Genomic DNA, 25,384 nt, shown 5'->3' with positions numbered 1-25,384 from the left:
ACAATGGGGGGAGGTGCAACAACAATGGTCACCCACCTCTTTGTCTGCACTTCTGTGATCAGAAGCAACAATTAGCAGTCAGGTCACAGATCTCCAATATTTGAAGAACAGGGTCCTCTTCACCCACCCAGGCTTCTGCAAGCTGTGTGCAAGCTGCTCCTGGAATACATGCACAGCTGCCTGCTCTGGGGCTTGGAGGTGAGGGATGGGTAGCTACTACCCTACTAAGAGCTGAAATTGACCATAATTAACTTCAATCCAAGCCTTTCCCTAAAAGTTGCAAACCTTCATCAGACTCCAGAGTTCCAAGATAATTACATCACACAGATTCTACCAGTGCAATTGTTGTCAAGGTGGGAATAGAGATTCCTGGTGCTTCCTTCTCCACCATCTTCCCAGAATCAGGTCTGTTTATTAAGCTATAGAGTTTATTTAATTCTTATTTACAAACCACAGGTACACGTGTTTTATACATATATATAAATATACATATATATATTCTTTGTCTGAAATACTTTTAAGTGACCAAAAATAGAACAAGGTTAAGATAAATAAAATTTAATTCTAAAAACTAGGTTTAAAGAAGACTAGGTGACAGTAACATAACAGATATGGAAGAAGAGGTGATCAAAGTAAAACATATTACTTGTATGTTTTTTAAAAAGAAAGTAGAAATATTGTTTAATTCAATACCATGTTAAGTAAGGTCCAGACACTAAAATTTAAATGTAAGCGCTAAAAGTTTAGAAATAGGGTACATAGCCAAGAGGGGAACTAAAGAAACTCAGTCAATGAACTTGAAGGCAGATATGAAGGGGAGAAAAGTAAGAAAAAAGTATGGTAGACAGAAAGCACTAAACACAAAGATAACTGTAATTCAAAAAGTCAGTCACTATAATAAATATAAACATACTAAACTCACTAAACAAACTCTCAGTTCAGATATTTTAAAAATCTATGCATGGCCTATTTACAAGAGTCACAGCAAAAAACATGAAGGTAGTGAAAAACTGTACATAATGAGATGGAAAAAGATAGGCCAGGAAAAGAATATAGGTCAAAATTGATGTCACAGCAAAAAAACCTTTTCTTTTTCAGGATAATGAGGATAAACTACAAAATGATGAGCAGGAAAATTCACGTCTCTTAACTTGTAGGCTGATATAAAACTGAAAAGTATGTGAAGCCAAAATTGCTGGAATCGTAAGGAAAAATAAGAAGTCAAATATTTGGTGAGAGACTTTTAACTCACCTGTCTCATGGGGAGATAGATCAAAGGAACAGTTAGTAAGACACAATTAATAAGTTTAAGCTAATGCATAGAAATAGCAGGAAACAAAGTGAACAGTCAGAGCACTGGCTGAGAGAAGGTATTGTCAGCATAGACACATGTCAAAAGGTTAGTCTCCAATATGTAAACAGTGTCTACAAATAACTAATGAAAGATCAAACAGCCATATAGATAAATGGATGATGAACAACAACAGGCAGTGCATAGAGGAGAAGGCCCAAGTGGCAAATGAATCTGTGGTTAAATATCAGACTCATTGTTTGGGCTGAATTGTGTCCACTCAAAATTAATGTGTTGAAGCTCCCAGAGCCTCAGCATGCGACTGTATTTGAAGATAGGGTCTTTGAAGAAGTAATTAAAGTTAAATGAGGTCATCAGTGTGGACCCTAATCCATCTGACTGATGTCCTTATAAGAAGAAGAAATTTGGACACAGACACACACAGAGGGACAATCATGTGAGGACACATGGGGAAGACAGCCATCTTCAAGCCCAAGAGAGAGGGGCCTCAGGTCGACACTTTGATCTCAGACTTCCAACCCTGCTGAATTGTCAGAGAGTAAATTTGTCATGGTATCCCTGAAAACTAACACACTCAATCAAATACTGTTGGTAGGAACATTTTGGTGCATGTATTTTGGTGTATATAGGTGAACATTTTTGCTGGGTATATACAGAGGAAAGAAATTGCTGGATTATGTTCAGCCTGTGTAGATACTACCAAATAGTTTTCCAAAGTGTTTGGCCAGTTTACACTCCCATCAGTAGTGTATGAGAGTCAGGGCTGATACACAGCCAGCAACTCATGGTATTGTCCGTAGTTCTTATTTTAGCCACTTTGTTGAGTGTGATGAGAAACCACATTTTCATTTTGATTTGCACTTCTCTAATGACGCTGAACTCTTTGTATATTTTGTATATATACCAGTTGTATACCCCCCTTTTGTTGAAGCACCTCTTCAAATCGCTTGCACATTTTTCTTTCACTTTAAATGGATGAACTTAATCTAATGAATAGGTATATTCATATGATTCATAATACAAAAGAGTATATAGTGAAAATTCCCTCTTCTAGTTCTGAAACCAGGCCATCTAGTGATCCTGCCCAGATCACAGTTGTCAGTCTTATAAATATAATTCCAGAATCTTTTAAATGTGTATAATAACACATATATTTTATGAAAATATATGTGTTATTTATAAAATGTTCTTCCACTTTTTACACAAATGGTTTAGTACACTAAACATGGTTGTGTATATATATATTTTTTAACATCTTTATTGGGGTATAATTACTTTAGGTTGTGTATATTGCTATTTTTGGTAACAGTTTCATTGAGATATAAATTCACATGCTATAAAAGTCACCCTTTTTAAATGCACAATTAAGTAGTTTTTAATTCATTCACAGAGTTGTATGACCATCACCACCATCTAATTTTAGGACATTTCCATCACCCCTCAAAGAAATCTTATACCCATTAGCAGTCAGTCTTTATTTCCTATACTCCCCAGTCCCTAGAAACTACTAATCTACTTTTTGTCTCTGTGGACTTGCCTATTCTGTAAAAATGGAATCCATGCAATGTATGGCCTTTGTGACTAATTTCTTTCATTTAGCATAATACGTCAAGTTTCACCCATATTGTAACATGTATCAGTACTTCATTCCTTTTGATGGCTGATTAATCTTCCGTTGTGTAGATTTACTGCATTTAGTTTATCCATTCATCCACTGCTGAACGTTCCGGTTGTTTCAGTTTTCACCTATCATAAATAATGCTACTATGAACATTCGTGCACAAGTTTCTGTGTGGACGGACATATGTTTTCAGTTCTCTTGGGTATATATCTAGGAGTGGAAGTGCTGGGTTATATGGTTATTCTTTATTTAATATTTTGAAGAACTGCCAGACTGTTATTCCCAGTGGATATACCATTTTGCATTCCCAGCAGCAACATATGAAGGTTCTCCATATCCTTGTCAGTACGTGCAATTGTCCATCTTTTTTTGAGCCACTCTAAAGAGCATGAAATTGTATCTTGCTGTGATTTTGATTTAAATGCCCCAATAACTAATGATGTTGAACGTCATTTCGTCTACTTATTGGCCATTTGTATATCTTCTTATAGGAGATATGTCTATTCAAATATTTTGCCCAGTTTCAAATTGGATTGTCTTTTTATTGTTGAGTTGAAAGAGTTCTTTATTCTAAATAAATGTTCTTTATAATATACATGATTTGCAAATAATTTCTATTCTGTGGGCTGTCTTTTCACTTTCTTGATAGTGTACTTTGAAGTTTTTAATTTTCATGACATCCAATTTATCTATTTTGTTGTTGTTGTTGTTCTTGTTACTTGTGCTTTTGGTGTAATATCTAAGAAATCTTTGCCTAATTCAATAATCAAGCTATGGAGCTCTACACCTATGTTATTTTTCATGAGTTTTAAATTTTTAGCTTTACACTTAGGTCTTTGATCTATTTTGAGTTAATTTTTGTGTGTGGTGACAGGTAAGGGTTCAGCCTCATTCTTTTGCATGCGTATATTCAGTTGTTCCAGCACCATTTGTTGAAAAGACCTCTTTCCCCTATTGAATTATCTTAGTATTCTTATCAAAATCAATTGCTCATAAAAGTAAAGGTTTATTTCTGGACTCTCAGTTCTGTTACATTGATCTATGTGTCTCTCCTTATGCCAGTACTGTACTGTCTTGGTTACTATAGCTTTGTAATAAGTTTGAAAATGTTAGAGTAAATCCCTCACTTTGTTCTTCTTTTTAAAGATTGTTTTGGTTATTACGTGTTTTTTGTTTCCATGTGAATTTTAGTGTCAGCTTGCAATTTCTGCAAAAGCTGCAGTTGGAATATTGATAGGGATTGCGTTGAATTTGTAGATGAACTTGGGGAATATTGCTATTTAGTTTTTTTATCCATGAACATTTTCACTTCTTTATGTCTTGTTTAATTTCTTTCACTGATGTTTTGTAGTATTCTATGTAAAAGTCTTGTACTTATTTTGTTAAGTTTATCCCTAAATGTTTTAATAATTTTTATTTTAAATGGAATTGTATTCTTAACTTCATTTTCAGGTTGTTTATTGCTAGTATATACAGAAATACATACGATTTTTTTTTGGTCTATTGATTCTCCTTCCTGTGACCTTACTGAATGTATTTATTAGTTCTAAAAAGTTTTTTTAATAGATTTCTTAAAATTTTCTATATACAATATCAGGTAATTTTTGAATGGAGATAGTTTTACTTCCTTTCTAATCTAGTTACCTTTTATTTCTTTTTCTTTCCTACTTGTCCTGACTAGAGCTTCCAGGACAACATTCAGTTGCAGTGGTGAGAGCTGATCGTTGTCATATTCCTGATCTTAAGGAGAAAGCGTTCAGTCTTTCCCTATTAAGCCTGATTTGACTGTGTTTTTTTCATAAATGACCCTAATCAGGTTGAGGAGTTTCCCTTCTCTTCCTAGTTTGTTGACTGTTTTTATCATGAAAGGGCACTAAATTTTGTCAAATTCTTCTTCTGCAGCTATTGACCTGATCATGTAGGTTTTGTCTTTTACTCCATTCATATGGTATTAACATTGATTTTTGTATATTAAGCCAACATTACAATTCTACCATAATTGTTATATATATAAAAACTTGTTATGTGTGTATATATATGTATATACCTATACATACATATATAAGAAGATATATTATAATTTATAATGATATATATGTAACAAGATATATATGTGTGTGTGTGTATCTATCTATCTATATATCTGCCTGAATGACTGACTCTTTATCATTTTAAAATATGTTTCTTTGTCTCTAGAAACAGTTTTTATCTTAAAGTTTATTTTGTCTGATATGGTATAGTCATTACAGCTATCTTTTGATTACTGTTTGTATGTTTATTTTACTTTAAGCCTAATTATTTCTTTGAATCTAAAATGTGTCTCTTGTAAATAGCATAGAATTGGATCATTTTTTAAAAACAATACAATCTCTGCAATTTAATTGTATTGTTTAGAGTGTTTACATTAATGTAATTTTCGATAAGGTGGTATTTTACATGTACCACTTTCCTATATTTTTCTATATGTCTTATGTTTTTTCCCTTCTGTTCCTCCACTACTGCTGTCCTTTGTGTAAAACAAATATTTTCTGGCATAGTCTTTTAATTTCCTTGTTTCTTTTAACATATCTTTGAGTTATTTTCTTACTTGTTGCCCTGAGGATAACAATTAATATTTTAAGTTAAAACAATCTCATTTGGATGTCAGTGTGTGTGTGTGTGTTGGCAAGTTTTATTTTGATATAATTTCAAAATTACAAAAATTGCAAAAATATTACCAAGATACTTATATACTTTAAACATATCCCCAGTTGTTAACATTATGCCCCATTTTTATTCCATGTGTTTTTTGAGAACTGAAGTTCTTGATTTTAATCAAATCCAATTTATCAATGCATTCTTTTTATCAGTGCTTTTAATATCCTGTTTAGAAGTCTCTTTCTATCCTAAAGTCATGAAGATCTTCTCCCATGTTTTATTCTAGAAGTTTCAGTTTACATTACACATTGAGATCTACAGTCCATCTTAAATTGATAGATGTGTATGATATGTGGTCTTTGTCAGAATTCATTTTTCTCCACATAGATATACAACTGATGCAGAAACATTTACTGAAAAACTTTCCATTTGCCATTGGTTAAAATGTCCCTCTTCCTTTTAAAAAATCAATCAAGTGTATGATGTTAAGTAAGCTACACTCTCAAGGTGCCTGTTTGGACCTTAGTAAAATAGGTATAATTGTGTATTCCTCTGTAGTTACTGTAAGGATTATAAGAGTAAGGATGTGATACACTTTTATCACTCAGTATGTTTAACATCAGGATGTTAGCTTTATTCATTTAGCCACTCATTCTTATAACCAGCTCCCCCTAAGCCCTCCTGTGTGCTACCCACTGTGCTAGTTGCTTAGTTCACTTTACGTAATCCCACATAGAGAGGGACATGATTTCTGTTGTTTACTTACGTATCCAAAGCACCTAGACCAGTGTCCAACGTATGGTTGGTGCTCAATACATGCTTGTTTAATAAATTATCTTGTGCATGTGAGCACAGGAAGAAATATGTAAATAGCCTCATTGCAGCATCACTTGTAACGAGGGAAAAGTAAAAACAATTGTGCTGAAATTTATCTCTCAGTAGGAAATAGATAAATAAACTTTATAAATATAAAATATATACATGGTAATATGATATAGTATACTATATTAAAATGATTCAAATGATGTGTTATAAATGGGTCTATCATCATAGTTTCCAAATACATGAAACAAAATTTGATAGTGCTGAAAGGAGACATAGAAAAACCCACAATTATAGTTGGGGACTTCTTAGCAATTGATGGAACTTCTAGACAGTAAGTCAGCGAAGATATAAAAGAATGAACACCACCATAACCAAGAGTACCTAACTGACATTTACAGAACATTTCACCAAATAACACAGAAAGTACTTTTTATTTTCAAGTTTCCATGGAATAGTCACAAAGATTTACCTGGCTCCTGGTTCATAAAACAAACCTCAACAAATTTTTAAAAATGAAATCATGACAGAGTATGTGCTATGACCATAATGGAACCAAACTAGACCTCAATAACAGAAGGACAACAGGAAAACCTCCAGATACTTGTAAATTAAACACAAATTTCTAATAATCCTTGGGTTAAAAAAGAAGCCTCAGAAGAAATAGAAATACATACAAGTGAATGAAAATGAAAACACAGCATATCAAAATTTGTAGGATTCAGCTAAAGCTGTGATGAGAGGGAAATTTATAGCTCTTAATGCTTACATTAGAAAAGGGGAAAGGTCTCAAATTAATCTAGTCTCGATCTCAAAAACCTAAAAAACAAAGAGAAAAATAAACCCGAATCAAACAAAAAGAAGGAAACAATAGAGTAGAATCAATGAAATTGAAAAGAGGAAAGCAATAGAAAAAAAATCAATTGCAACAACAAGCTGGTTCTTCAAAAAAAATTGATAAAACTCTAGCAAGACTGAAAACTATAAACTGAGAGAAGATACAAATTAAGAAAATCAGGAATGAAACAGAAGCTATCACTACAGGCTCTGCAGCCATTTAAGGATAATAAAGGAATACTGTGAACAACTTTATACTCATAAATTTGACAACTTAGAAGGAATGGACCAATTCCTCAAAATCCACAAACTACCAAAACTTAACCAAGAAAAAATTAACTTAATTCTATCTTTTTTATATAAATTGAATTTATAATTTAAAAGCTCCTGAAAAATGGAGTTCCATGTCCAGATACTTTCACAGGAGACTTATAACAAATATTTAAAGAATTAAATTTAAAGAATTTTATATAGTCTCTTCCAGGAAACAGAAGAGAAATGAACACTTCCCAATTCAATTTGTGAACTTGTATTACCCTGATACCAAAGGCAGATAAAGACAGTGCATTGTCTTTTCATTTTGTTTGTGGTTTCCTTTGCTGTGCAAAAGCTTTTGAGTTTAATTAGGTCCCATTTGTTTATTTTTGTTTTTATTTCCATTACTCTGGGAGACAGATCAAAAATGATATTTCTGCAATTTATGTCAAAGAGTGTTCTGCCTTATGTTTTCCTTTTAAGAGTTTTATAGTATCCAGTCTTACGTTTAGGCCTTTAATCCATTTTATTTTTGTGTATGGTGTTAACAAATGTCCTAGTTTCATTTTTTTACATACAGCTGTCCAGATTTCCCAGAACCATTTATTGAACAGACTGTTTTCTCCATTGTATAGTCTTGCCTCCTTTGTCATAGATTAATTGACCATAGGTGCATGGGTTTATTTCTGGGCTTTCTATCCTGTTCCACTGATCTATATTTCTGGTTTTTTGTGCCAGTACCATACTGGTTTTTTTTTCTTTTTTAAATGGCATGATTGTTTATATGAAAAATCACTCATAATCTGAAAAATAACGACTAGAACAAATGAATTTAGCAAAGTTACAGTTTCCAAGTTTTTTTAATTAATTTTTTTAACATCTTTATTGGAGTATAATTGCTTTACAATGGTGTGTCAGCCTCTGCTTTATAACAAAGTGAATCAGTTATACATATACATATGTTACCATATATCTTCCATCTTGCATCTCCCTTCCTCCCACCCTCCCTATCCCACCCCTCTAGGTGGTCACAAAGCAATGAGCTGATCTCCCTGTGCTATGCGGCTGCTTCCCACTAATCTATCTGTTTTACGTTTGGTAGTGTATATATGTCCATGCCACTCTCACACTGTGTCACAGCTTACCCTTCCCCCTCCCCATATCCTTAAGTCCATTCTCTAGTAGGTCTGTGCCTTTATTCCCGTCTTGCCCCTAGGTTCTTCATGACTTTTTTTTTTCCTTAGATTCCATATATATGTGTTAGTATATGGTATTTGTCTTTCTCTTTCTGACTTACTTCACTCTGTATGATGAACTCTAGGTCCATCCACCTCACTACAAATAATTCAATTTCGTTTCTTTTTATGGCTGAGTAATATTCCATTGTATATATGTGCCACATCTTCTTTATCCATTCATCCGATGATGGACAGTTAGGTTGTTTCCATCTCCTGGATATTGTAAATAGAGCTGCAATGAACATTTTGGTACATGACTCTTTTTGAATTATGGTTTTCTCAGGGTATATGCCCAGTAGTGGGATTGCTGGGTCATATGGTAATTCTATCTGTAGTTTTTTAAGGAACCTCCATACTGTTCTCCATAGTGGCTGTATCAATTCACATTCCCAACAGCAGTGCAAGAGTGTTCCCTTTTCTCCACACCCTCTCCAGCATTTATTGTTTCTAGATTTTTTAATGATGGCCATTCTGACTGGTGTGAGATGATATCTCATTGTAGTTTTGGTTTGCATTTCTCTAATGATTAATGATGTTGAGCATTCTTTCCTGTGTTTGTTGGCAATCTGTATATCTTCTTTGGAGAAATGTCTATTTAGGTCTTCTGCCCATTTTTGGATTGGGTTGTTTGTTTTTTTGTTATTGAGCTGCATGAGCTGCTTGTAAATTTTTGAGATTAATCCTTTGTCAGTTGCTTCATTTGCAAATATTTTCTCTCATTCTGAGGGTTGTCTTTTGGTCTTGTTTATGGTTTCCTTTGCTGTGCAAAAGCTTTTAAGTTTCATTAGGTCCCATTTGTTTATTTTTGTTTTTATTTTCATTTCTCTAGGAGATGGGTCAAAAAGGATCTTAGAGGAAAACATAGGCAGAACACTCTGTGACATAAATCACAGCAAGATCCTTTTTGACCCACCTCCATACTGTTTTGATTACTGTAGCTTTGTAGTATAGCCTGAAGTCAGGGAGCCTGATTCCTCCAGCTCCGTTTTGCTTTCTCAAGATTGCTTTGGGGGATTTCCCTGGTGGTGCAGTGGTTAAGAATCCACCTGCCAATACACGGGACACGGTTTTGAGCCCTACTCCAGGAAGATCCCACATGCCATGGAGTAGCTAAGCCCATGTGCCACAACTGCTGAGCCTGCACTCTATAGAGCCCATGAGCTACAACTACTGAGCTCATGTGCCACAACTACTGAAGCCCACGCACTTAGAGCCCATGATCCGCAACAAGAGAAGCCACCACAATGAGAAGCCCGTGCACTGCAACAAAGAGTAGCCCCTGCTCCCCTCAACTAGAGAAACCCCGCACGCAGCAACAAAGACCCAACACAGCCAAAAATAAATAAATAAATGTATTTAAAAAAAAAAAAAGATTGCTTTGGCTATTCGAGGTCTTTTGTGTCTCCATACAAATTTTAAGATTTTTTGATCTAGTTCTGTGAGAAATGCCATTGGTAATTTGATAGGGATTGTACTGAATCTGTAGATTACCTTGGGCAGAATAGTCATTTTAACAATATTGATTCTTCCAATCCAAGAACATGGTATATCTTTCCAACTGTTTGTGTTGTCTTCAATTTCTTTCATCAGCGTCTTATAGTTTTTGGAGTACAGGTCTTTTGTCTCCTTAGTTAAATTTATTCCTAGTTATTTTGTTCTTCTCGATGTGATGGTAAATGGGGTTGTTTCTTTAATTTCTCTTTCTGATCTTTCTTTATTAGTGTATAGAAATGCAACAGATTTCTGTGTATTAATTTTGTATCCTGCAACTTTACCAAATTCATTGGTGAGCTCCAATAGTTTTCTGGTAGCATCTTTAGGATTCTCTATGTATAGTATCATGTCATCTGCAGACAGTGACAGTTTTACTTCTTCTTTTCCAATTTGGATTCCTTTTATTTCTTTTTTTTTTCTCTGATTGCTGTGGCTAAGACTTCCAAAACTATGTTGAGTAAAAATGACAAAAGTGGAAATCCTTGTCTTGTTCTTGATCTTAGAGGAAAGAAATCCTTTCAGCTTTTCACCATTGAGTATGATGTTAGCTGTAGGTTTGTCATATATCTTTATTATGTTGAGATATGTTCCCTCTATGCCCACTGTCTGGAGAGTTTCTATCATAAATGGGTATTGAACTTTGTCAAAAGGTTTTTCTGCCTCTATTGAGATGAACAAATGGTTTTTATTCTTCAATATGTTGATGTGGTGTATCACACTGATTGATTTGCAGACAACTCACAGAATGGGAGAAAATATTTGCAAACAATGTGACCAACAAGGGATTAGTCTCCAAAATTTACAACCAGCTCATGTGGCTCAATATCCAAAAACCAAGCAACCCAATCAAAAAATTGGCAGAAAACCTGAACAGGCATTTTTCCAAAGAAGATATACAGATGGCCAAGGGGCACATGAAAAGATGCTCAACATCACTAATTATTAGAGAAATGCAAATCAAAACTACAATGAGATATCACCTCATACCAGTCAGAATGGCCATCATTAAAAAGTCTACAAAAAATAAATGCTGAAGAGGGTGTGGAGAAAAGGGAACCCTCCTACATTGTTGATGGGAATGTAAACTGATACAGCCACTATGGAGAATAATATGGAGGTTCCTCAAAAACTAAAAATAGAGCTACCATATGATCCAGCAATCCCACTCCTGAGCATATATATAGAGAAAAACATGGTTCAAAAGGATACAGGCACTCCAGTATTCATTGCAGCACTGTTTACAATAGCCAAGACATGGAAGCAACCTAAATGTCCACCAAGATGTGGTACATACATACAATGGAATATTACTCAGCCATTAAAAAGAATGAAATAATGCTATTTGCAGCAGCATGGATGGACCTGGATATTATCATACTAAGTGAAGTAAGTCAGAAAAAGGCAAATATCATATGATATCACTTATATGAGGAATCTAAAAAAATATGATGATACAAGTGACCTTATTTACAAAAGAAAAACAGACTCACAGACTTAGAGGATGAATTTATGGTTACCGGGGGGAAGGTGGAAGGAAGGGATAGATTGGCAGTTTGGGGTTGACATGTACACACTGCTATATTTAAAACAGATAACCAACAAAGACCTACTGTATAAATAAATAATTTTTTAAAAGACAGTGCAGTGAAAGAAAACCAGACCAGTATCTCTCATGAATACTGGAATGTGCATAGGAAACACTCCACAAGTGTGAGTTACCATTATTTGCTTCCTATTTCTTACTCCATGCCTCCTCTTTGTAAAGAATGCAAATTATACATTTCTTTTGGAATTTAGCCCAAGGGGAGATGTTTGGCTCCATCTCATTCAATCAGACAGTGAGAGTGGGTTGTCTGTTATGCATTGCCTTTGTTGCTCTGTCCTGTGAAGGAGGTTGAACCATGCTCACAATCAGTTTGTCCATGGGAACAAAACATTCGCCTCTCCCTTGTTCCACATTTTTCCTCTCCATCGCATCCATCAGTCTTACTTCGTTAGACACCGCAAAACTTTTAGAAGTAAGCAGAAGCGAGCACAGATTTAATCTATAAATTAAACCATTAAGCCACAAGAACAGTGTCCTGCACTGACACAAAGAGATGACACTTGAGGGTCTGCAAATCCCACTGTGTAGCTGGCAGGTGGGGAGGGCCGTGGACTTGCGTCTTGCCTTTGCATCATCCCACAATTTCTCCTGCCCTAAACTACCTTGGCCCGGGGAGCTGGATGGCATTTGAGAGTCTCCCCTTCACGACACTTGGCTAACAGGCAGCAGATGGAAACTAACCAGTAATCTCCTGGGACAGAGACAGGGCCAGAATCAGCCTAGCGTGAGAACAGTGAGGGCTAGCGTGTTTGAATGGCTTGATGACTTTTGTGGTTGAAGTCAAATTAAAAATTTTTTAAACAGCTTATTACTGTGCATGTTATTAAAGGCATACGTATCAAGCACAGTTCAGGTTTGATAAGCTCCTTTTTATTTGTCTGACATGAGCTAACGTAAGGCCCAGCATCCCATTATTGGATTTCTTAGTCTAGAGGGTATTTCTAGCTCCTCTCTTGCTGGATATTAAGTCTCTGAGAATCGCTGGAAGTGAGCATGGTGGGTGAGCTCCCCTCTCTATCTGCTCCCCCTCGAAGATCAAATTGGACAGAAAATGGTCTTAGGAGACGCTCGGCTCCTCATCCCTGTGGGTGGACAGATTAAGGACAGAGGAGATGAATGTTGGAGACACATGGCTTGTCCTGCTGCCAGGGCTTCCAGAATGACCATCCCACGGAGTCCTCTCTGGGAAGTTGACTCCTTTTGCCTCAGGAAAAGTAGAGAAAGGCATTTGTTTCCAGTGGTCAAGTGGCATTGCGCTGCTGGAAGACAAAGAAGGTTTAGGATTTCCTGCAGAAGGTCCCTTTCCTTTCCATGCCTCCCCAGCCATTAATAACACACGGTTGGTTGAAGAGACCAGGTACTGGGCAAGGTGAGATGAAGTGAGAGGGAGCGCTGGAGATGCTCTAACTGGGCATTCTTTGTCATGGGGCCATCCTGTTCATTGTAGGATGTTTAGCAGCATCCTTGGCCTCTAATCACTAGATGCCAGTAGCATCCCTTCCAGTGTGACAACCAAAAATGTCTCCGGATGGCATCAGATGTCCCCACTGGAACCCTGGTTGGAAACCACTGCTCTAAACTGGCAAGGGGATGATGGATAAGAGTAGAGAGGTGGGATTAGGGAGCATTGTGAGGGAGCAGGTAGGGATGAGAGAGTGACAACAATGAGTGTCTTTGGGACTGTTAAGTCCATGGCCAAGGGCAAAAAATGGAAATGAAGCAATGGATCATCAGGGAGCACTTGTCCTGGCACAGGACATCAAACTCCAGACCCCTTGTGATTATTACAAACTCAGGTGACCTATTGGGGCAACTCCTCCCACTGAATCCCAGCTTCTGGCACAGGGCTGGATGCATAGTAGAAGCCTACTGGGTGTTTGTTGGTGTGTGCATGAGCTCATATTTGTGAAGTAGTCCCTGGGGCCATTCACCAGCATCTCTTTTATTAAGAAAGCTCACCTGTGAGCATGACGCCCAGACCACTTTGCTGTTGCCCCATGTAGCACTGCTTTAACGGAATTGGACTTGGATGCATTCAGTCTATCTTGAGGAACATCATACAAAAATCCCGTTAAACTTGCAACTCTGTTCAGAGCTATTTTAGATAGCTCACTGATCACCACGTTACAGAATGTCGTCTTTATAAGAATCCAGTGGGAGAGAGTTCCCTCTGGCTTCTGCACCAGCAATAAACAATGAAACATAAAAATAAACAATTGATTTGTTTTTTCACTTTGACCCTTGAATCATGAAGGTGGTCGTGATTCTCACTTTGCTCTGGTTGCTGGGAAGGTTAGAGATGCATTGATGGCCTACTTCAGGCAAGCAGGCAAGTTCTTTGGGCATGGATTGGGGTATTTTTGCCTGCATCCATTTTCTCATATTCCTTTATTATTCTTTGACTTGGTCTGTGGCTTACTTATTTTTAATTGTACTTTGTTATATGTATTTTGCAAGTCACTTTTAGTCCGTTTTGGAATAAGGTAGGAAATTAATACATTTTTTTAAAAACCCAAAGGATGTTGGATTCTTCATGTTGGCGTATGTCAATGTCCAGGCCAGGACTGATGCCATCCCAGCTCCTGACCTTCTTTGATCTTGCATATTGAGCCTAATTATCCAGATTTCTCCATGGTCAGCATTACTGCAATCAAGTGCAGGTTTTTCATTTGTGATCTCCATCATTTCCATGACAATATGCAACGGCATCATGAGAACATAATTATAATTCCAGTCCAATAAGAAGCAAAAGAGGCAATGGCACAGAGCTGTGGAACGGCACAAAACTACAGAGAGATCAATGCAAGGTCATTCTCTGTTCTCTGATAATAACATTGAGTCTCCTGGAGAATGTAGGGTCCATGGCCCAGGGTGACGATGGATCTGCAATGAGAAAAATCCATAATCTGAGTTATTGCCTAAATTATCACTATCTTTGCATTTGGGATTTTCTCTTTAGAATTCATTCTGGTCTGCAAGTTTCTCCCCTGAAAATTCATGTTGCTCCTCCAAAAAGTTCTGATGGAATACTGAATGAGATTCCCTTTGACAGTTTAGCTGTGGATTGAGGGTGCAAGAACTCACTGGTCATTAACACAGCGTTTCAATAGTCCATCAACTATTAGAATACAAACTGAGCGTCTGTAGGAGCGTATTACAGCCGATTCCTGTCGTTTCTTTCTGAGCATCTAAACCCTTATCTCCAGTAGCAAATACGTGGAAAGATGCATCAGATGACTCTTTCAATTCCAAGTGACAGAAACACAGTGTTAAGTAGCTTAAATCAAAAAGTACAGTCATTGCCCATGTAAATAGGAAGTTCAGGGACAGATCGCTCTTCCGCCCAGGCTGGAGCCCTCACCTCCAGCAGGGCCTCTCTCTGTTTTCAGCCCTTCAGCCCTGCTTGACTCTCTGCAGCTTCACTCTACAGATGGGTCTTATCTTCATTTTGGGCCACAGGATCTAGACAGCCTCAGTTACAGCTTCTAGCCGAGCACACCTAGAGCAAGGTCCTCATCCACACACTGACCCCAGGAGCACTCTGAGGGGGCCTGATGAACCAACACCAGTGGCCAGAGGATGCGCGTAAACTTTCTAGTCACGTTGTCATCTTTTGTTGAGAGGGGGGAGCAGGAGTCATCAGACGGCTGCAGCAGGTGTGCCTTAAGTGAGGGGGGAGAGTCCCAGGTGAATCGTAAATGGGGGAATGGAGGGCGTTTTGACACCAGACTTGTTACAAGCAGATGATGTCTCTTGTACACTTCTTTTTTTTTTTTTTTTTTTAAAGAAGATGTTGGGGGTAAGAGTTTATTAATTAATTAATTTATTTTTGCTGTGTTGGGTCTTCGTTTCTGTGCGAGGGCTTTCTCTAGTTGTGGCAAGCGGGGGCCGCTCTTCATCGCGGTGCGCGGGCCTTTCACTATGGCGGCCTCTCTTGTTGCGGAGCACAGGCTCCAGACGCGCAGGCTCAGTAGTTGTGGCTCATGGGCCCAGTTGCTCCGCGGCATGTGGGATCCTCCCAGACCAGGGCTCGAACCTGTGTCCCCTGCATTGGCAGGCAGATTCGCAACCACTGCGCCACCAGGGAAGCCCCACTCTTCTTGAACATAGACAAAACAAAATCACTTCATCATACAAAGCCAGTATTACCATGATACCAAAACAGGGTCAGGACAAAGGTAGGAAAATATAGGCCAGTGTCACTTGGAACGTTTGATGCAAAAATCCTAAATGAATAAACCTGAACCCAGTAAAAAAAAAATATATATATATATATATATGTGTGTGTATATATATATATATATATATATACACACATATATAGTATATGTTATATATAACATACTTATATATATTTATTATACATTATTATATTATATATATTATATGTTATAAATTAAAATATATATTATAAATATATACTTATATATTTATTTATTATTATATATGTTATATATAATACACAGGTACACATATATATGTATATAGATATACATATATATATATATATGTGTGTTTATCAAGTAAGGTTTAGACTAGAAATGCAAAGACAGTTTAATGTAAAAAAAATAAAATAAAACCTTTGAACCCATCCAATAAAAATTCTTAGCAGTCTAGAAAGCAACTTTCTTAACTGGATAAATGATATCCATCAAATATCTACAGCAAACAATTTACTTAATGGAGAAACAGTTTACTAAATTCCAGAACAAGATAAAAATGCCCAGCATCACCTCTTATAATCAATGTTTTACTGGAGGTCCTGGGTAGTAAAATAAAACAAGAAAAAGTAAACAGCATAAGGATCGCAAGAGTATAAACATGGGAGTTTTTTGTAGAATACGTAATCATCTTCATATAATAAGTGGAAAAAATATATGAAAGGTATTAGAACTAATAACTAAGAAGTCAGCCAAGCTGCTAGATTTAAGATAAACATTAGCAATTCCGGAATGTATTTTCCCCTAGCAATGACCATTTAGTGCACCTTACTTAAAAAGATTATCTTCACAATAGCAATAAAATTTATTTTAAAATATCAGAATACTCTGCTCAGTGTTATGTGGCAGCCTGGATGGGAAGCGTGTCTGGGGGAGAATGGGTACATGTACGTGTATGGCTGAGTCGCTTTGCTGTGCGCCTGAAACTATCACGACGCTGTTAATCAGCTATGCTCCAATATAGAATAAAAAGTTAAAGTCATAAAAAAATGCATACATGCCAGGCCCTTAAGTAGAAAATTATAAAACTTTATTGACAAACATAAAAAGAAGACCAGAATAAATAGATATTTCATGTTCATGGAAAGGTTGGAAAGTTCCAGCATCGTAAAAATGCTAATTCTCTTTAATTTGTAAATTAAACATAATTCCAACAAAAGTCAGAGTTTTTCAAGAAACAAGATACATTTATTTTAAAATTCCCATGAACGAGAAAAGGTTAATACAGATGGCTATGACCATGCTGAAAGACAGATTGAAGCGTGGCTTTTACAGAGTTAGCTAAAGAGGCCCGTGGTTACCTGCTCCATGCTCCAGTGTGTCAAGAGCATCTTTGTTTGATTCTCTCCATCCTCGCATGGGCCCAGATAGTCCACCCAGAAAAAGTAGTGTCTGGAAAAGGCCAGTGCCTCCAGGCTGGGAGCCTACCTTGGGCAAGGTTCCTGGGCAAGTTTTATTTTTTAACCTCTTCTCGAGCATCCAACTCCTGCAGTGCATCAATTGAAGCAGTGATCACGCACCACACAGCTCATACTTGTCCTGAACCAAATATAAAGTCCAGCTGGTGCCCTCCAGGCGGCCCTGGACACCCCCACAAGCCCCTGGACCACCTCTTTCCTGCCTGGGCAGGCAGCCACTGCTCCAGCCCTGAAGTGAGCCTGAAAGAGAATGGAAGAGGCTGGTCTGCATCATCACCCTTGGGTTGTCAGTGGCTAAGATGCTGAAACTGGGGGGATGGGAGGTGCTGTCCCCAAGACCCTACAGAGTCCTGGACTCCCAGCACCAGAAGGTTCATGCTGTCCTTCTGTCTGGGTCACAGTCCCTGTGTGTCCCAGACCCAGGGTACCCTTCATCTGCAAAGACCTTTCCACCCACCTCAGTTGCTGGAGAGCTGACTTCCTCCCTCCACATGCCCACTGCACCCCAGAGAGATTTCTAGAGCCCCTGTCCCCCTGCATGACCACTGACTGTTGACTTAGCCCTTCTCTCCTAGGGGACTGTGTGCCCCTTCAGAGTGAGGACAATTACTTTGTCCCAGTGTCCCCAGCACACCACCCAATGCCTGTCACAGGACAGGTACTCTGTAAACATCTGGTAAATTTACAGTTAGGGGTCACAATATATCACCCCCCTCCTCCTTGCTTTGATCCCGACCCGTATAAACAGCAGGTGAGACATACAAGGAGAACTGTGACGCTCGGGCAGCCATTTCTTCTGTCTCTGGATCCCAGTCTCTGTAATACAGGGTGGGTGGGGCTAGATGGCATTTAAGGTTCCTTCCACCCCTGGAATCCCTCATCCCGTAAGCACATGGTCTGTCACCTCTCCTGTGGCCGAGTCGGGCTCCCTCCTCAGGGCTGCATGCCCAGGTCAGGGAAACACAGCAAGTACATGTTACAGCAGCATCTCAGCAGTGTGTGGTTGTAAGAGCTCGATGGGAGTGGGGGTTCTGAGTCTTATTTTCACCCTGACGGTGGCTCACTGAGGCCCTTCTTCCCTCTTCTGTCGAACGAGGGGGATGGCCTGGGTGGCCCAGGTCTAATAGTCGAGGATCTGAGACACAGATCTAAGCCTCCAAGACAACATCCTGTCATTCTGTGATGCCCTTATTACAGTTCATGGTTCTGTATGGAACGTGACGACATTTTATGACGTGATTCTAGTGTACAATTGTTTAACGCCGTTCTCAGGGTTTTTATGTTGGTGCTTCAGCCCTTAAAAGGTCTAGGTGCAACTTCTGTTGCTTTGGGGGGAAAATACACTCAAAACCTTAGTGGCTCAAAATACAACCATCTCATTATCTCACGTTCTGTAAGTTGACTGGGCTTATCGGGGCGGCTCTTCTGCTCCATGTGATGTCAGCTGGGACTGCAGCAGAATATCCAAATTCCCAAGGTGGCTCCCTCTCACGGCTACTGGTTGGCGCTGGCTGTCGCTGAGTGCTCAGCTGGGGCTCTTGAACAGAGCACCTTGGTTTTCCTTCTCGTGGCCTCTCCATAGGGCTTAGGCTCTGGCCGGGTTCTGAGAAGCAACGTGAGTAGAAACCGCCAGTTCCCTTAAAGCCTGGATGTGTCTTACCGGAGCATTACTGCCTTCAAGGGCTGCAGAAACAAGATCCTTGTGGGGAGTGGCATGTGTGGGGAGGACAGGGGAATGAGTGGAGAAGGGGCTGCAGCTTTGGAGACCAGCTACTTAAGTCCTGACAACATCTAATTAAAACATATACTAAAAACAAAGTAACCTGTTGGAGTCCAGTGTTGGTTCAAGTGCCATTTGTCAGCCAGAGGACTGGTGCTCTGTCATAGAACACTGTAACTTGGGCAGCATCAGTGCCTCTCTCTGAGCCTCAGTTTGCTCTTCTGTAAAATGGGGGCATCGGTCTTGAGGGCATTGGAGTCATCTCCATCCCTAACTTTCTCTGCCCCTCGGTGCTCCTAGGTACTCCTTCCAGGACGAGGAGGACATGTTCATGGTGGTGGACCTGCTGCTGGGAGGGGATCTACGTTACCACCTGCAACAGAACGTACATTTCACAGAGGGGGCCGTGAAGCTCTACATCTGCGAGCTGGCCCTGGCCCTGGAGTATCTGCAGAGGTATCACATCATCCACAGGTAACCAGGCTGCTGGAGGGATGCTGGGGGGAGGGTGTGCTGGGAGGAGTCTGCAGCCATCGAGAGTATTTTCTCACTGACATTCTTGAGAAGTGGCAGCACATGGAGATCATAAAAAGCAGAACAGCTTTATTGCTTTTACCTTCTCTACCTACTCCCTTGTCACGTGCATCGAGGTGGAACACTCCCACTGCCTGTGTAACCTCCTCTCTTGGTACCCCACTGCTTAGAGACGTGGCTGGTGGTCGGCCTTTGCTTCTCCATTCTGGTGTGTCTTTGGGAGGCTGGAATGTTCTGTCCCTCTAGCGTCAGGTTAGAAGAGTCACAGTGGCATGAGATGGGAATGTGAGGGATTCTCCTCTATTCCTTTCCTTACTTTGAAATCAGTGCTGTGTATCATGGAGGATTTCTTCCTCTTGGGAAGCTTCAGTGCTGGCTCTGGGCTTTGGATATAAGCTCTGAGTTTCTGCTGCTTCCTCAGGGCCTTTGCTTCTCCCTGCCTGTGCACAGCACCACCACATCCAACCTGGTGAGCAAGGCAAGTTTGACTGCAGAGGCAGGAGGCCAGTGAGAGGCTTCAGAAAGCAATGGTTTGGGCTTCCCTGGTGGTGTAGTGGTTGAGAGTCCACCTGCCGATGCAGGGGACACAGGTTCGTGCCCCGGTCCAGGAGGATCTCACATGCCGCGGGGTGGCTGGGCCCGTGAGCCATGGCCGCTGAGCCTGCGCGTCCGGAGCCTGTGCTCCGCAACAGGAGAGGCCACAACAGTGAGAGGCCTGCGTACCGCAAAAAAAAAAAAAAAGAAAGAAAGAAAGAAAGCAATGGTTTCATTAATAAAGTCCTATCTCTGACCACAGAGGAGGGGGCCAGCGTGAGTAGCTCCAAATCTGTTCACCCATCGTCTTGCACTGTGCCTAGTGGGTCTTCTTCTAACTTATACAGTTTTGGAGGACTTGGGAAAGACAAGAACTTGAGCTTGAGAGTAAAGACGGTAGATGAAGCACACACACGTGCACACACACACATGCACACACACACTTACAGTTTCTCCTTTCTAAAGTCTCCATAAAGTGACAGTAAGGAGGGTTTGAAAAATGGCAAATTCACAAGGATGGGGAAAACTAAAGAGGAGACTATAGCAAAACATGGTGGGGAGGGGGATTAGAAAGAAGATGGAGTAGTAAATGGCTTAGGACGCCAGAAACTGAAGTTTGAGTTGTCCCTGGGAAGAACCATGAATTGATAGGCACTAAAGAATCCCCCACAAGGCTCAGGAATGGGGAGTCATCAGTATAGATGGAAGGTGGAAGAAGGGGTAAAAGAGAGGCTAAAATGAGGTTCATTGTTTGAAAGCCTTTTAAGATGTACTGAGAACCCCCAATCTGCTTACCCATCCTGAATAACTGGATGGCTGTCCCTTCCTCTTCCAAGCAGAAGACTGAAGGTTTGTTCCCTCAGGAGAGTAAAATAGAGAGTGTCTGGACTGAAAGACATCAAGCCTCTTGAGTTGGGATATGGTACTGAAAATAGCACCACTACGTAGACACATCCATACCAGATGCTCAGATAACACACGCTCCCCACTTCCAGCTGGGCTCAGGCCTTCCTCCTCCTGAATGGACACCTGAATGATTTCAGTGGGGGTTTGGCTGAGCCAAGAGGAAAGAGATTTAGACATCGGAAGTTCCCCAAGACCCTTGGAGTGTAGTTCAGGGTCAGCAAGCCCTGCTCATTTGTTATAAGCTCCCAACTAAGTTAGTGACAACTAAAGATTATCAGACATCCAGAGAAATCTTCCAACATGGAGAGTGAGAGCCACGCGGTCAAATGGAAAAAGAAAAAAAGCTTGGAATAAACAGAGACTCTGCCAGGAGAAGACACTATCAAAAGAGCTATGATCAGTATTTTCAGCGGGATGAAAAGATTTTTGCAATCGTAAAATAAGAAGTACTATGTGTATTTAAAATTCAAAGGACAAACATCAGATCAGAGCTCTTATAAATTAAAAATATGAATGTAGAAATGAAAAATTCAAAAGATAAATGTGTTGGAAGATAAAGCTTGAAGATATTCTGTGCACAGTAGAATAAAAAGACAAAAAGAAAATATACGAAAATTAGAGGACCAGTACAATAAGTTCAGTATCAGAGAGAGAGAGAAGGAAGGAAGAGGGAGAGAGAGACAGAAAGGAAGGAAGGAAGGAAGGAAGGAAGGAAGGAAGGAAAGAAGGAAGGAAGGAAGGAAGGGAGGAAGGAAGGAAGGGAGGGAGGGAGGGAGGGAGGGAAGAAAGAAAAGTGAGAAAACAGAAACATAGGGGAAGAAATCATCAATGAAATAAAGAAAATCTCCTGGACCTGAAATATATGAATTTCCAGACTGAAGGGTCCATCAAGGATACAGTGACTAGAAACAGACATACATCAAAACAAACTTTGGATCCAATAAGCTTGCACTGTAGAACAATAGTTTGGGACTATCAAACACCAGAAGGCAGTGGAAACATGCTTATCAATCAGATGTGAGATGTATGTTTTTTCAACGTCTCAAAAAATATACCTTTTCTCAAGTAGCTATTAGAAAATGACATGGACTCCACTAAACTGAATGACTAAATCAAGGAGGAAGAAATGGACTACGGAAAGCTGGAGCTCCAGCAAAGAAGAGAGAGGCAAAGGAAATCTTCCGGATGATGGGTGGGTCAAGGATGTCAGCTGTGCCTGCGCTGTAGACCATGACCAGTTCTGATTGGAGTCGGATCAGAAGTCCCTGGGAGAGACTTCTTCAGGAAGAGCGAGCTGATAGAATTCCTAAGACATCTGGCTGCCTTGAGATATTTATTTATTTGGCAAAGAATCTGAAGTTGAATAAATGAGAAGTTCAGGGAAAAAACTCAGCAATAAATAGAAGATAATTTTTAACTCCAGGGAATGAAAGTGTTGGACAGGACATTGCATATCATACAATTTACTACATGAATCATCTCTGCGTAGCATGCTTAATCATAATCACCTAACCCCTAAAAATTGACCTAACCAAAAATACAATAATACCCCATTGGGGGAAGTGAGGAAATGGGAAGATGAGTGTGTCTTGTGGGGACACACGAAGGAAAGACTGCTACATACTCATCTTCCATAGTGGGAAGCCAGCAGATAGAGCCAGAAATTGAAAAGTCAAGGAGTCCTGTACATCAGTCATTTCAAGATAAGGAGTTAAATACCAAAATTATAGCCTGGGTGAGATAAATGGACGGAGAGGGAGAAATCAAGGAGAAAGTGATAGGGATTGTTGCTATATTGTAACAAAACTTTCAGCACAATTTGATTCTTGGAACTATTCCTCTGTATCATTTTGACACAAATAGTAACAAACGTAACAAAATGCAAATGAAGACGAGGAAGGAGGGGGAGGAGAGGTAGAAAGAGGAGGAAGGGGGAAGGAGGAGGAAGTGTAGTAGTCCCAGTCATAACAGTAGTAGTAGTAATAGTAGCAGCAGCAGCCCTGGTCGAATAGGAGTAAAGGGACTGTTCAGTGTGATGCAGAGTATTTACTGAGGTCCATTGTTCATTCACACAGTCATTGACTAGCTTTTGCCCGCAGGCATTCCGGCTGTGGAATCTGGGTTTATAAGCACTGTGCTATATTTGTTAAGGAAGGTCACCCTATACCAGAGTAGCCTCTGTGGGCTGGCTGGGCTTCTTTGAAGGCAATGAAAGGAGCGAGTTCTTTACCAACCTATTGTACAAGTGTCATTCACCCATTATCACAGTCCTTCCTCCGCTAGTGTGTAATAGATGATCTATTTGCCTACATCCCCCCACTCACTGAGTCATGTGGACCTTGCTGAGACAGATGCCAACATCCCAGAGCAGAGCTGACGGTAGACCAGGCGGAATATGGAGCCGTCACATAAGAGCATGGTGGTTTGGAACCATTTCATTGTATTTCAACAAATGTTTTTATGTTGCTCTCTGTGGGGTCATCTGTCCTCAGATTCCAGATCTACCTGAGAGAAAAGGAGCTATCCAACAATGTAAGGAAATTTTTAACAATCCACTAAAAGTAAATGGAATTACCTTACCATTTCTAAACTTACAGACTTGACAGAAATTTGAGTCAGGGTTTTTTTCCCCCTCCCATATGGTAAATGGAATTACCTTACCATTTCTAAACTTACAGACTTGGCAGAAATTTGAGTCAGGGTTTTTTTCCCCCTCCCATATGGTTCAATAAATCTCTTTTTCATTGTGTATGTATGTACAGACTTGAAATTATGTGTGTCTGTACACATTGTGCATAGGGATATAAGATAATGTTGTGCAATGTTTTGTATTCATTCAGCAGCTGAATATGTAAGTCCCCTACTGCATATGTACAAGGCACTGTCAATACCATATTTTATACAGACTGATGAATGTTGCTTCTTTCCAAGTAGCCACACTTGCAAGTGGCAGAATCATTCCACAAATGCAAGCCTGAGTTGAATTGCCAAGAATTTCTATCTTCCATCTTGGTGGACTTGGACATGTGACTTAGCTTTATGGACTTCCATTTCCTAATCTGTAAAATGGGCCTGATGACACCTACTTCACAAATTCCATGAGATGCAAATTCCATGAGAAAAAGTTCGTAAAGGATTTAACTGTGCCTGGGGCCTTTTAGGTGCCTCATTCCTCTTTCTTTCATCTGAGGGAATTGATTTTGAAACCAGGTGTTCATTTATACTTAGCGGTGACAGATCTCCATCCTTTGAGGATGATGTAGATCTGTAGAAAATAAAAGGTATTTCAGAGTATAACCCAGTGAGCTTGAAAGTGCATAAGCAGGAAAATACCATTGTGGGTTCAAAATAAATCATTGTCTTAAAACAATTAGAAGTTTTACTTTTTAGAGCACTTGAGTTGGCCCTTCGTTCTTTCAAAACACTCTGGGCCAAGAAGTGTGCCAGCCCCGGGAAGAAAATGATGGGTGGGACCCTAGGGGCCAAATTACTGCAGTCCGAGGGGGAGAGGGGACCCAGGACAGGACACCACACAGTGGCGGGCGGAACCTCTGAGGAGGGCACCCAGCCCAGACTGAGGTGGGGGGCAGAGCAGGGGACACAGAGGAGGCTGGCAAGGCTTCCTCTGGGACACGCAAATATGATTTGTGGGACAAATGGACATTAGCCCAGAGAAGAGGAGCGCCGGAGGCACTGGGCAGACAGGCTCCTACTGAGAGGCCTGGGTGGGCAGAGCCTGAGCTGGTCAGCTCGGCAGGGAGCACTTCCTGAGGCTCCGGCTGGTGTCAGTCATTGATGGGTTGAAGCTTGGGAGTGATGTGGTCCAACTGGTAATCGAGAATGACGTTCACCGAAGGCACCTCCCCGGGGGTGCTCTTCAGCCAGAGCTGGTTACTGGACTAGCTACCCAGAAGGGCCAGGTCATGCAGAAGAGCAGATGACTAACAACAGTGACAGTGAATCAAGTTCGTTAAGCTCCTGTGTGTCAGCACTACTTTAAACTATATATATATATATATATATACACACACACACACACACACACACACACACACACACACACACACACACATACACGCATGTGTTTGTTTACATATGTGTGTGCATATATATGCATATGTGTGTATATTCATATACATACAAATATCTCATTTAATTCTCACATCAATCAAATGGGCTAGGTACTAGGATTATCCTAATTTTTCAGAGCAATTGGGCGATTTGCACTCT

General features: G+C 39.8%; 1 protein-coding gene across 2 annotated transcripts in view; it reads left to right on the top strand.

Moving 5' to 3' along the window:
- Positions 1 to 25,384, top strand: part of STK32B (serine/threonine kinase 32B) — a 343,330-nt gene that overhangs the window by 201,724 nt on the left and 116,222 nt on the right. For both annotated transcript variants that reach the window (XM_079920141.1, XM_079920140.1), the window contains exon 4: positions 19,481 to 19,654. In XM_079920141.1, coding sequence (XP_079776267.1) covers positions 19,481 to 19,654 — 174 coding nt within the window. The remainder of the gene's footprint in view (positions 1 to 19,480; positions 19,655 to 25,384) is intronic.

This window comes from Stenella coeruleoalba, assembly GCF_951394435.1.
Source record: "Stenella coeruleoalba genome assembly, chromosome: 4".
In the NCBI taxonomy this organism is placed as follows: Eukaryota; Metazoa; Chordata; class Mammalia; order Artiodactyla; family Delphinidae; genus Stenella; species Stenella coeruleoalba.
The sequence above is the reverse complement of the archived record's forward strand: the minus strand, read 5'-3'. Positions and strand labels throughout refer to the sequence as shown.